This window comes from Erythranthe guttata, chromosome 1 (assembly GCF_056151865.1).
Source record: "Erythranthe guttata isolate IM_541 chromosome 1, IM_541, whole genome shotgun sequence".
Classification (NCBI taxonomy): Eukaryota; Viridiplantae; Streptophyta; class Magnoliopsida; order Lamiales; family Phrymaceae; genus Erythranthe; species Erythranthe guttata.
The window spans coordinates 8,923,338-8,937,125 of NC_142533.1; the positions used below are offsets into that span (position 1 = coordinate 8,923,338).

General features: G+C 36.6%; 1 protein-coding gene across 1 annotated transcript; it reads left to right on the top strand.

Moving 5' to 3' along the window:
* The first annotated feature begins 2,651 nt into the window (after positions 1–2,651).
* On the top strand, positions 2,652–3,227 carry LOC148772794 (uncharacterized). Its single transcript, XM_088817110.1, has one exon. It carries the CDS (start codon positions 2,652–2,654, stop codon positions 3,225–3,227), a length of 576 nt encoding a protein of 191 aa, XP_088673236.1.
* The last annotated feature ends 10,561 nt before the right edge of the window (positions 3,228–13,788 follow it).

Here is a 13,788-nt window from a genome sequence, read left to right on the forward strand (position 1 = left end):
TAATAATGAATTTTGTTGTGTTAATATTACTATGCTAGAAATTAATATAACAATATTATTGTGTTAAATTGTAGTATAGTTAATTTTACTGTGTGTAACAGTAATATAAGTTAATATTACTGTCAATCACAGCAATATTGCTGTTTAAACGAAGAAAATAAATGTTACAGAAAAAAAAAAGTCAACGCCGGAAACCGGTCAAAAAATCCGGAAGAAAAAAAATTGAAAAGTCAACATCCGGAGATCGGCGTTGACCGCCGCCGGTCAATGCCGGAATCCAGCGGCAAAAAAAATAAATTTGAATTTTTTTTTTAAAGAAAAAAAAGTTTTGGGTCAAAATTGAATAAGTTGTGAAATTTGGGCAAATTGAGGTTAATTTAAATTAATGATGAAATTGAAGCAAGGGGCTATTTTAATCTTTTACAAAAATCTGCAGCATGTGTGGACTTATTTGTAACTGAATTTTTTGTCTGGATCTCTTTATGAATAAGTACATAGTCTTATTTGTAAAGACCCCAAATAAAAAAGAAAAGATTAATTATGAAACACAATAAGACCTATTCCATAAGAATATGACTCTAAAGAAAGGCAAAATCAAGTAAAATTTCAGCTATTATGCAATTATTAAGATCTCGATAGAGAGTATCTAGTACAGTGTAAATTAATAGGAGGCCTAATTCCATCAAAATAGTATTCTTTTCCCACCCCAGAATCCCCAAGGCCCAATGTACGCCTCCAAACCAAAGACACAGCAAAACCCTAATTAGGGTTTTTGTTCAACTTCAATAGAAATTACCTATTATAAATTTCCGACACCTTTATATATATATTTTGTAAGTAACTAATAAGTATAACCCTCTTTCTCTCTGTTTTCACTCTAAAGAAAAGAATAGGCGAAACCAAATATGTCTAGGAAGAGGCCTATAGATATCAAAGAAGAGCTTGGTGGTGAGATTCTTGAAACATCAACTCTTATTTTTTTATTTTTTTTTGTTAATTAATAATTTTATGTGTTTTGAGAATTTACGTGTTTGATTATTAAGCAGATGGGGGATCAACGATGGAGCGTGTTTGCAGAAGTTGTAAGAAGAATATTGTCGAGATAGACGACGGCGATGATGATTTTTTAATGATTAAGGCAGAACACAATATCCACGACATTGCCAAATTTCAGATACGTCCATCTGCAGGGATAGACAAGCTTGTTGAAGAAGTGGCTAAGAGACTTAGTTTTAGAGTTGGAAGTTTTAAATTGAAGTATGAGGATGAAGATTTAGACGAGGTCTTGTTAGCCTGCGATGATGATTTGCGTCTTTGTGCCAAGAATTTTGAAAAAATGGGCAAATCTTTTCTCCGGGTCTTTGTCGATCGAAAATAAGCCAAAAGATTTGATACTATGAACACCTGTTTGATTTTTCCTTTTTTTTTTTTTTAATTATCGTAAAGTTATTTTAATTTACTCGTACATATTTTGCATGTTTTGAATCGAGGATACATACACTATCTACGTAGTTTTCGTTATATGATATTTATTACAATCTCTGATGTTGGTAATGATTTTCATTTGTTTCCAACACTAACCAGTTTGTAAGTTGCAACGTCTTTTTATATAATTACTGAATTTAATTAGACCAAAGTTGGTGATAGTCATGTTTAGTCCAAAAAACTAATTAGCATGCATATCACAAATATATCAACAACCATTGATTATTAGTGAATTGAATTCCGGGAAATTGTTGTACTTATTGAGGTGTGGTAGGGGTTGAGTTCGGAGGCAATGGTGATCAATGAGTGCTGAGTGCCGATTGGTGCTAATGTAACTTGTGGCCTTGTCGGTGACCAGCTTGTCAATGCGATATGTATTTTTTACGAGAGAAGAGAGATGGTGTAGTGATCGGAGATCAGATGAAAAAAACCCGATGGAATTTTGATATAGTTGGTGACTGTGTTTTGTATATTGGAATTATGAGAAGTAAACGGATATTTTGTCTACCAAATATTAATCTCTGACTAAATTTTTCAAGCATGAGAGCAAAATGCTTGAAAGCAAAATATATTAGTCGACCATCGTCAGTCAATCGATATCAAAGAGTTCATGGAAAAAAGTAGTCGACCCCGTTAGTCATCTAAATATTAGTCGACTAAATATTAATTATCTCCATCTCCATTCTTCTCAGAACAATGTGCTAATAATTGTTGGAATAATTTGAATTAACGTGAATTCAATATTGGAATTAGTGGCAATTCAATATTAGAAGAAGTGGGCATTCATGTTAGAAGAAGTGGGCATTCATGTTGGAATAAGTGGATATTTGAAGCACCATTGTCTATACAAACAATTGTCTTTTGATTTTCCTAAGTATTAAATTAGAATTAAAAGAGTTGTTAGTCTATGAATTATTTTGTAATTTATTAGTAGATTAATGTACTCCTCACTATAAATATGGAGTGCTAGAGATCATTGTAAGTAAGACAAAAAAAACATAAAGAGAAGTAATTTTTCCATCCACAAAACACTTGTATTTTACTTTCTCTACTCAAAAATATTAATTTTTTTTAAGTCTTCACAATATCACTAAAATCCAAATTCGGGATTAATCATTTTTATCCTATCCTGGTGCCTACAAATTCGCATCAGAGCCATCTTAAAAATGTCCACCAACCTTGCTTCTCTTATACCTCGTTTCAATGGAGAAAAATTCGATTATTGGAGTAATCTTATGAAGCTTTGTCTTGAATCTCAAGACATTTGGAGCGTTGTTGAAGACGGTGTTCAGACTCCCGAAAATGAGGATCAATTGACGAATGCACAAAGACAAACTTTGAGAACCGAAAGGCAAAAAGATCGAAAAACTCTTTTCCAAATATATCAAGCCATCGAAGTTCCCGTCTATGAAAGACTAACCAAGGCGAGTAGTTCCATGGAGGCATGGGAAATTCTACAAACAACCTATGCCGGGAAAAATGAAGTAAAGAAGGTTCGTTTGCAATCTTTGAGGGCTGAATTCGAAAAATTGGAGATGAAAGAAAACGAAAAAATTGTTGAATATTATACAAGAATCACCTCTCTTGTAAATCAAATGACGACAAATGGCGAAGTCATGGAAACCCAAAGGGTTGTCGAAAAAATTATGCGAAGCTTGCCGGTGAAATTTGATCATGTTGTTGTGGCTATCGAAGAGTCACAAGATCTCTCATCAATGGCGTTGGAGAGTCTACAAGGATGATTGGAGGCACGCGAAGCAAGGATCCTTCAAAGAAATCCTCAAATTTCTTTTTCGGATCAAGCATTAAAATCCCAAGTTACATTCACGGGAGGCCGTGGCTCGTTCCGTGGATGTGGCCGAGGTCGTGGCCAAATAAGAGGAGGGAGGAAGAAACTCTTACAACAATTACCGTGGACAAGCCATAAATCAAATGAAGAGGCGAAAGAGGAGGAGAAATATTTTCCAAACAATTTTCAAAGAGGAAGAGGCCAAGGCCGAGGATCATATAAAGGTACAAGGCCTTACGTTGAGTGTCATTATTGTCATAAACCGGGACACAAAATCAATGATTGTTGGGAAAAATATCTAGGAAAAAGGCACGAAGTTGGTTATTTGCATGAAAATAAAGTCGAAAATATGGAGACTTTATTGATTGCATCTAACGGTAGCTTTGAAAATACTTGGTATTTGGATAGTGGTGCGAGCAAGCACATGACGGGGAATAAAAAATTATTCTCAAATCTCGTCGAAGCTAGCCATGGGATAGTTACGCTTGGAGATGGATACACCTACGCATTAGAAGGTGTTGGAGAAATTGTCTTCAAAACAAAATCCGAAAAAGTCGAAACAATGTCCGAGGTTTACTATGTACCTAACTTGGCAAGTAATTTGCTAAGTGCTGGTCACTTGATGAGGAAAGGTTTCAACATATTTTTCGACGACTTCACTTGCGTTTTGAAAAAGAAGGATCAACATATTGCAAATATCGGTATGACCGGAAATAATATTTTTCGCGATCAAACTTGATAATTTTGAAGCCTCTCTTGCTATTTAATTGTGAAGGACGATGTTTCAAAGTTGTGGCATGACCGATTCGGGCATCTTAATTTCCAAAGTTTGAAGGAGTTATCAAACAAGCAAATTGTTGAAGGATTGCCGAACATTAAAGCCATGGACGAAATTTGTGAAGAATGCCAATTGGGGAAGCAACACCGAGAGCCATTACCTTCCAAGTCAAATTGGAAATCAAAGTCACCATTGGAGCTCATTCATAGTGACCTTTGTGGACCATTTCAAGTTCCCTCTTTCGGTGGTAATCGCTATTGTTGATTTTAAATGCCTATAGAAATCTACTCATCTGTTGAGACAGATTACGTGTTACGACATTAGGTGTCGTAACAGAATTCTTGTGTTGTCACAGTAATAAATCTACTAAAAGCAGAATAAAGAACACAACAATTTAATGTGGTTCGGATACAAACGTACCCTACATCCACGAGGACTTGCAAAACTAGTTCAGAGTTAAGTGTACATTAATAGGACTTAATAAAGACACTAAAAACTCCCTATTTATGTAATATGCCGTTCTTGCACACGACTCGAACTTGTTGATAATCAAAGCAATTCCTCCTCCGCACTCTTGGACTTCCTCCAATGTTGAACTTCCTTCAAACGGCGGATCGACCTCTCCCGAGATCTTTTAAGCACTTCTCCCGAAACGCCGATATTCTTTATGGCCTGGTAGAAGAAACCTGTTCTGTTTCCACACCTGATGTGCCGACAGGGCTGCAGCACGGGCTGCACCCTTCAAAGCCTTTATGCTGGGATTTTTCTTATTAAAGCTCCATGTGACTCATATGAGGTTGAGGGCCTTATATAGGCACGAAAATCACCACCCTAAACCTAACTTGGGCCCTAAGAAATCGATTTAACTAGGTAATAGAATCCTAGTCGATTTCTACTTCTATTCTAGATAAGTACAAAAGATACCTAACTAGAATATAATACATGGAAATAAATCTAAGTCCTAATAAAAATATTACAAGAATAGGACTCTAATTAATTCCAAAATAAACATGAAAAACAAATCTTTGCCAATCTTTAATTTCCACGTATGGCGGATTTCTTCAATCTTCACTAACAGAAATCTGGCGCCAATAGGTATTTCTTGTTATTTATTGATGATTTTACAAGAAAAGTTTGGGCTTATTTTGTGAAAGAAAAATCTGAAACTCTTTCATGCTTCAAAGATTTTAAAATTCAAATTGAGAAATTTTCCGGTTTCAAAATAAAAAAATTGAGGAGTGATCGTGGTGGAGAATATTTATCTTCTTTATTTGATGAATTTTGTCGAATCCATGGGATTAGACATGAATTGACGGCCCGGTATACACCGCAGCAAAATGGCGTGGCGGAGCGAAAAAATCGAACAATCATGGATATGGTTCGGTGTATGTTGAAAAAGAAGAATATTCCATCGGAGTTTTGGGCTGAAGCGGTCGCTTGTGCCGTTTATTTGATCAACCGATCACCGACGAAGAGCTTGGAGAATTCTACTCCAAGTGAGGTGTGGTATGGTAAGAAGCCAAATGTTAGTCATCTTAAAACATTTGGTTGTCTTGCATATTCACATATTCCAAATGCTATGAGGACCAAGTTCGACGATAAAGCCGAAAAATGCATTTTCATTGGGTATAGTGAGAGGTCAAAAGCTTACAAGCTTTACAATCCTCAAATGAAAAAAAATGTGATAAGTCGGGATGTTCGTTTTGATGAAAAATCCTCTTATGATTTTTCAAAAAATTCAGAATCATTAACTTGGCCGACCCTTGGAGACGAAGAAGGCAATTCTCAAGCAATGCAACCAAATGATGGTGAAAATGAGTCTCCACAAAATTCACCATCACCCCCGCCAAGAAAAACGAGGAGTTTGAGAGAACTTTATGATGAAACGGAGGAGGTGAATGCAACAAATCCTATTTTCTTTGCATTCTTTGCCGGGGAGGATCCAATCTCTTTTGAAGAAGCCTCAAAAGAAGAAAAGTGGAATCAAGCGATGAAAGAAGAGAACAAGGCGATTGAAAAAAATGAAACTTGGGAGCTCACACATTTACCTTCACACAAATCTCCTATTGGTGTGAAATGGGTGTTCAAAACAAAAACCAATCTTGATGGTTCCATCAACAAATACAAGGCGAGGCTTGTTGCAAAAGGATACAAGCAAAAAGAAGGAGAAAACTTCAATGAGGTATTTGCTCCCGTCTCAAGACTTGATACAATTCGTTTAATTATCTCTCTTGCGGAAATTTTCATGAAGCCACTTGGAGGTCTCGTTTTTTCGAAAAATGTGGAAGGTTTGGGAGTCAAAAGCAAATTCAATTTACGGGAGGCAATGTTGGAATAAATTGAATTAACGTGAATTCAATATTGGAATTAGTGGCAATTCAATATTAGAAGAAGTGGGCATTCATGTTAGAAGAAGTGGGCATTCATGTTGGAATAAGTGGAGATTGAATGTTGGAATAAATGGATATTTGAAGCACCATTGTCTAGATGTATAGACAATTGTCTTTTGATTTTCCTAAGTATTAAATTAGAATTAAAAGAGTTGTTAGTCTATGAGTTATTTTGTAATTTATTAGTAGATTAATGTACTCCTCACTATAAATATGGAGTGCTAGGGATCATTGTAAGTAAGACAAAAAAAACAAAAAGAGAAGTAATTTTTCCATCCACAAAACACTTGTATTTTACTTTCTCTACTCAAAAATATTAATTTTTTTTAAGTCTTCACAATATCACTAAAATCCAAATTCGGGATTAATCATTTTTATCCTATCCTGGTGCCTACAATAATTTGTCATCCTCATCTTTACGTCGAAAGCTTCTTGCACAATGCCCCTCATCATGCTACTAAGATGATCAAAATACATGAATATTTTTTTTTCGAAATGACTTTAATTATGAATTGATTCTGATGAGACATTACTTTTTTTACAGGAAGCCGTATATTTGGGATTACACGTAAATTCGTTAAGCTTCTCCGTCTCCACAATGTCATTCACATTATCAACACTGACTCCTGCTTCTAATTATTGGCAATAATATTTTTCGCTATGCTTCTCACGCGGGAGACAAGCCGTGGGTAATTATCTCGCATCGAAATGCATATTTAGGGGGAAAATTAAACCATGATCTTACATTTCCATCTTTCACTATATATATATATATATATATATATATATATATATATATATATATATATATATATGTTCTTGCAAATATATACAGTTACAAATTACTTTTGTCATTGCATTGCAAACTCGATAAACCGATTATATGGATTCAAAGAATTTTGAGGAACTAGAAATGCAAAATCTAATTATATAAAACCATAGGGAAAATCAAGCTTTGTGTGGGTATGACTTTCGGTCAATACCAAAATAAATCACAAGTTTTGCATTATTCAGTGATCCATACATCGTATGTGAGGTGAGCTAAATCTATCTAACAAATTTACCGAAAAACGCAATCATATCAAGTACATGGAGTTAAGTACAATAACGCACTTATTGCATTTAGAATTTTAGATATGGCACTTCAGGTGCTAACACTTCCTTGTCATTCGACTTGTTTCATTGTCGAACTTCCGTAGGTGTTACTTGATAATTTGTTTTATCCATAACATCTTCTGGATGTAATTTGATTGATGGATAAAAATCTAATCGACATTATAAATTTTAAGTTGGCAGAGACAATAAATTAGCCTCCTTTAGATCTTTGATCTTAAACTCAAATTTTCCACAATTGAGTTTTTTGTACTTGAGTTCTTCAGGACCAAATCAAGTTCATATCCTTAACATTAATTGTAGTAATAGAAACAATCAAAACCAATTATTGTTCACATATTTTCTTCCGAGCAATTATTCACTTATGCTATTATCATATATTCTTCCGGAATATTTCAAGTCATAATTAAAGTGAACGTCTCAGCCCAACTGAGTTTATGTTCCGTGGCCTGGAACTAATTGTCTCTAGAAAACATAGTCCTTAGGGACATTTATATAAATATTTGTATCTAGATCCCCATAAGATACTTTGAGACCACATATTTAATAACATTCACCATGAGAGAACATACGTCTTTAAAATCAATCTCAGTTTGCTGAGGAAATCCTTGAACTATGAGATGAGTCTTCGAGCTCCTAATCTCAGTTTGCTGAGGAAATCCTTGAACTATGAGATGAGTCTTCGAGCTCCTAATCTCATTTTCTCATAAATCATTATACTATGAGACGAGTCTTCTGGCTCCCAATCTCGTTTAAGTTACGAGATGAATCTTCTGGTTCCCTTATCTCATTTCATTAATTGAGCTATGAAATGAGTCTCCTGGCTCCCAATCTTGTTTGAGCTATGAGATGAATCTTTTGGTTCCCAATCTCATTTCATTCCTTGAGCTATGAGATGAGTCTCCTGGCTCCCAATCTCGATTGATCTATTAGATAAATCTTCTGGTTCCCAATCTCATTTCATTCATTGAGCTATAAGATGAGTCTTCTGGCTCCCAATCTCGTTTGAGATATGAGATAAGTCTTCTGCCTCCCAATCTCGTTTACGATATGGGATGAGCTTTTTGAATCCCAATGTCGTTTATTTCCTTGAGTTATGAGATGATTCTCTCATGGCTCCCAATCTCATTTTTTTCTTGAACTATGAGATGAGTCTTCCAACTCTCAATCTCATTTTTTTTTCTTGTACTATGAGATGAGCCACACGATTTCACGCGGTTCTTCAGGAACGTTAGTATGGATGATCTATTAATCTATGTATCAATTCTCTGATGTAGGGGATCTTGATAAGACGCGGTGAGGTCATACCACACAACTTCACACTGTTCTTTAGCTAGGAACGTTAGTGTGGAAGTTCTTTCCTCCTCCTAACGGAACAAAGACAGTCTCATCAAAGTGACATTCAACAATTTGAGCGGGTAAGATATCGTCTGGCTAAGAATGGAATTACCTCCAAGATACATAGTCTACATATATCTTCTTGGATTACCTCCAACAAAGGAATTGAATCGTTACATGTATGTGCGTATGCTGACATATAATCAAGTTACTTGAGTTCGAGCAATCGACAACTTATGCTTCTAGCATTCAAATTATGCTTCTATACAACCCGGTCGAAAATTTCGCTAATTCTTACTACTACTAGACATGATATCCATTAAAAGTACTAGCTAAAACTACATATGCTAAACAATACTAAAACTATACATTTACTATTAAAAACCACACACGGTCCTAACAACACGTACAAAAACCACACTGTAAATTTGGGGCTTCCTGCCTCTTAATACTATATTGTTACTATTTAGGGATGAAAATCATACGGAATGGAACAGAAATGGCTTTTTCTTTGAATTTTCAAAAAAAATCAGAAGTAAAAAATGGGTTCTAATTTCCGTTCCAAACAAATCGGAATGCAAAAATTCATTTCGATTTCGGAAGGCCTCGAAATTGGCGGAATTTCGGAAAACTACATTAGTTTATAATCTCTTCTTCCAAATTCGAATATAATGGAAATTTTCACAATATTTTTCTATCTTTTTTGAAATTTTGCATGGAAAATGCAAGAATATTCAAAAGAGAATTCGACAAACGCAATAAATAAAAATACTTGTAGGAACAACAAATCGAAACATAGATTTTCTTACAAAGTAAAAATGCAACATAAAGTTTCTGATACCAATTATCGTTTATATAATGTTTTAATTTACTTGATCATTCGCTATTTATATTTTTCATGTAAAATATAACATAAATTATATTATAGAATTACAAAATATAGCATAAAACTACATAATATATTTTGAAAAACCATAGAAATATTCAGAACTAAAATCGGTTCAGAAATCGGTATTTTAGGTAATTTTATACACCATTCCAATTCCATTCCAAATAAATTCGGAAGAATCGGAAATCAGAACGTCGTAAATTGGAATGAAAAATACGGTTCCAAATTCGGATATTTTTTTATCTGGATTGGCGGAATTCAGAAATTACATTCCAATTTCCACCCCTATTGCTCTTTGTATCTTCATCCTTTCAATTGCGATCGGTCTCCATTGTTGGATAATCTCGGTGTGTGGGTGGCTAGCTGGGATTTCATAGGTGGAGTTTGAGCGAGATTCGTGGACAATATTTTTGGAGCAAATTGTGTTGTAATTAAAATGGGGAAGATTTGCATATTATTAGAATATACATAGCGTTATGTTTCAACACATATATCACAAGATTTTTGGAGGAGATTTTTTTTTGTCCTATAGTGAATTGGGCATTTATAGTATTTTGGATTGATTGAATTTATATCAAATATCAATTATAAAAATGGATTTATCATGAAGTCAAAATTTAATGATGAGATTTTGTCAAATAATCCAAAAAAAAAAAAAAAGCAAAACCCAAAGTGGAAAATATGTTCATCATCAATTAGTCAATTAAATTATAAGAAGAGGGATTTTTTGTGGTTTATGGACATGTGTGCGTATTGACGGGCAAGAAATAGACTACACCGACCCAGTGGGTCTGACTACTCCCCCAGGGACAGATGAGAATCATTTTGTTCGAGCGAATTATATCCTGAAAAATAATTTGAAGTGACTACTCCCCCACCTCGCTGGAAAGAATGAGGAACATTTTGGTCGAGATATTTTCGATCACTATATTATGGGGTTGAATGGTCTAGGCGCGTGAATTTTGATTATATCCATGTGCACGTGAATAAATTTTACATTGTATCATTTTCGTTAGGCGCGTGGCATTGAATGAGCCCTGCCCCTTGTCAATGATGTTATGTCCAGAGGTATGTGTCATTAATCAAGATTGTGTGCTACCATTGTTTCCTCAGCCATGTGTTGCCTTATTTATTGTGTGTGGATGACGTGACATGGCCCCCCTAACCTTAGATCCAACTTAATCGTATGGTCCAGGTTTATCATCGCTTGAGTTGGTTATGCTTAAAACCTCCATTGAAAACGTACACATGTCTTTTGAGGTGGATTATGGATAATGGTGTTTTATTTAATATGCCACCGCATGCTTTGTTCCATTCTTCCACGTGGCCTCTCTAGGACCACAGGATCTGGTATGATCCGAGGGTATATATTCTTCCTTCTTTTACCAGTCCTCTGATTAGTATAAATAGGATATGTTAATATTGGGGCATCTTTCTTACATTTTGATTACCCTATAAAACCATTTTTCAGCATTTTCCGATTATCTTCTCACCGTTGTATGAGTTTCTCTTTGTCGTATCTAGTGTAGCTTGCAACTCTATGTAAGAATTATCTTTCTTTGTTTCCAAATATTTGGTAAAACGTGATGCATAATAATTTTGGAACTCTTACTATGCCTAGTCCTATAAAATTCTAAGTTATTTTGATGAGGCACCCATAGCAAACCACGACCGTGTGGCTCCTTGTGCCACGTCGTCTTCATGCCCCTCCCTAGTCAATCGGTCGCAATAAGCGAATATGGCTAGGGTGGTAGTGTTTAGCGAGGGTTACAAGGCAGTCGTGGCCCGTCCATCAAACCTTTAGCACTTACCAGGTTAAGGTTGGTCTGTCTTTTCTTTTGAAGCCCTTTTATTCCCAACTTTTCATGATGTAGGGTCCCTCTTAACCAATTTAATCCTCCCGCGATAAGCCAAATCAGTTGCTTTTACATCATCTGCCGTTTCCTAGGCCTTCCTCCGTCGGCCAACTTATTTCATTACTTCTTCTATGTGAAGAAAGTGGGTCTCCTCTCTCGTTTGGCATTTTTTCACGCTCTGATTGTTGGGTTTCGGGCACGTGTACGCAGCGGAAAATAAAAAATTTTATGCGATTTAAACGACTTTAAAGCACATAAGCACATGCCCGATAAATTTGAATCAATTAATTGCGGTATTGCGCTTCCAGCGAAATTAAAAACAACATACATGCTAAAATGTTTAACTGAATTTAAACGAATTAACATGCTCGCGTTTAAACCAAGTAATATGCTCGCAACGATTAAAACGATTACACATAATCACATAAAATCATACGAAAGCAAACATGAACATTTAGTTTAAACGTAAACGAATCGAAACATGGGATTCGTGTGTTTACCTCTTGAAGCGTGAGGTAGGAACGCTAAGCAAGTCGAGATTGCTACGGAAACCAATCCGTACAATCCGGGGCAGCAGCGGCGAGACGGCCACGGCGGCGCGTGTATCTCACGCGCGGTCTTCGGGCGGCGCGTGGGGTTGCGTGCGGCTTCGGCTCGTATGCTGCTCCTCGATTCTTCGATCTTCCTCCTCTCGGATTTCACCTCGTATACTTCGATCTACTAAACACGTGGCGCTAGACACGTAATAGTTAGAAAAACGGAAGAAAAAGAGAAGGAAAGAAACTACCAAAACAATCGGCCAATGAACGGCCGATTCCGGCGAAACGGCGGCGTTGACGGCGGTGGTGGCCGCGGGAGAGAGAGGCCGAGAGAGAGAGAGAGGGGGACGGCTAGGGTTAGAGTTAGGTCTTGTGTGTTTGTGCAAGGCCTATAAATCAAGTATTTATAGTCCCTTGCATAAAACCCTAACGGGCTTAAGTTGGACCGGGCCCAACAACTTAAGCTCGTTAGCTCCTTTACTTGCTCGTCTCTCTCAATTCAATGATCGGAAAATTGCAACAATTACATTTTCCGAATCATTATAATATCCTCGTCATTACGAGTGCCAACTCTCATTTTCCAACTTTCCAAAAGTGGAAACCCTAGTTCAGTGCACTTTCTAAATTTGGAAACTTCCCGATTTAGAAAGTTCACTAACACGTTCGCCTTTTCTTTTCCTTTTCTTATTCTCATTCATAATTCCAAATTACGAATGTTGGATCCAATCATATTGACTTCCAATCATGCAAAGATAAACTGTTTTATCTCTGACCGTTTATTCAAAGATCTCATGTGCACGAGCAGTGTGACCCTCGATGGTTCAGGTGTAAGCTAGCCGTGGGCCCACAACCCTTTGTGGTCAAAACTCGTCCCTTAGAGTTACGATTAAGATGAAGCTCATTTCACCTTAATCACCCAACGAATCAAGATTGGCGTCTAGCAACTACGCGTCATGATTCCCTAGATACAAATGAAGTGCCTGCAAGAACCTTCAGATATAGTTAACGTACAGTACGGTCCCTTCGATACATATGTCCCGATCGAACTAGAAGCATTGGTTCATCGAGACCTCTTTATATGTTCGATGACGGTGCGATCGTTCCAAGTGTTGTAATCGTCACGTGCATGACTTAGAGAATCGAATTCTCTAATCATCACTTAGTCAGCTCTGGCCAGAGACTTAGAATGATTACAAACTTTCAGAACACACAGGACATCCAAGACTATTCTAGCGATCGAATCCCCGACTACAATGCACAGACCTCCCACTAGATTTCGGACTGCACGAACACTGGCCCTTGGGATGGTCCTCGGTGGAACTCAGGGACAGGTCACGATACAGCTGGTCCTCTAGTGAAGTCACGGTGATGTCTAGGTCATAAGGACTAATGGTGTACAACTATACCATAGATATCTCTACTCGATTATTGGGAACCACTTAGAGATTTCTAGGGTGAGGGAGTTCAGTGAACTCGTCAACTTACGAGCACCCACTTATGCATGCCGATATCACAATACCGTTTACTGATGAGATGCAGTACACATACACTAAGTGCTAGTCTTAATGGGAAAGGCCGATATCCTCATTGGTGGCGTAACCCTTCGACTAA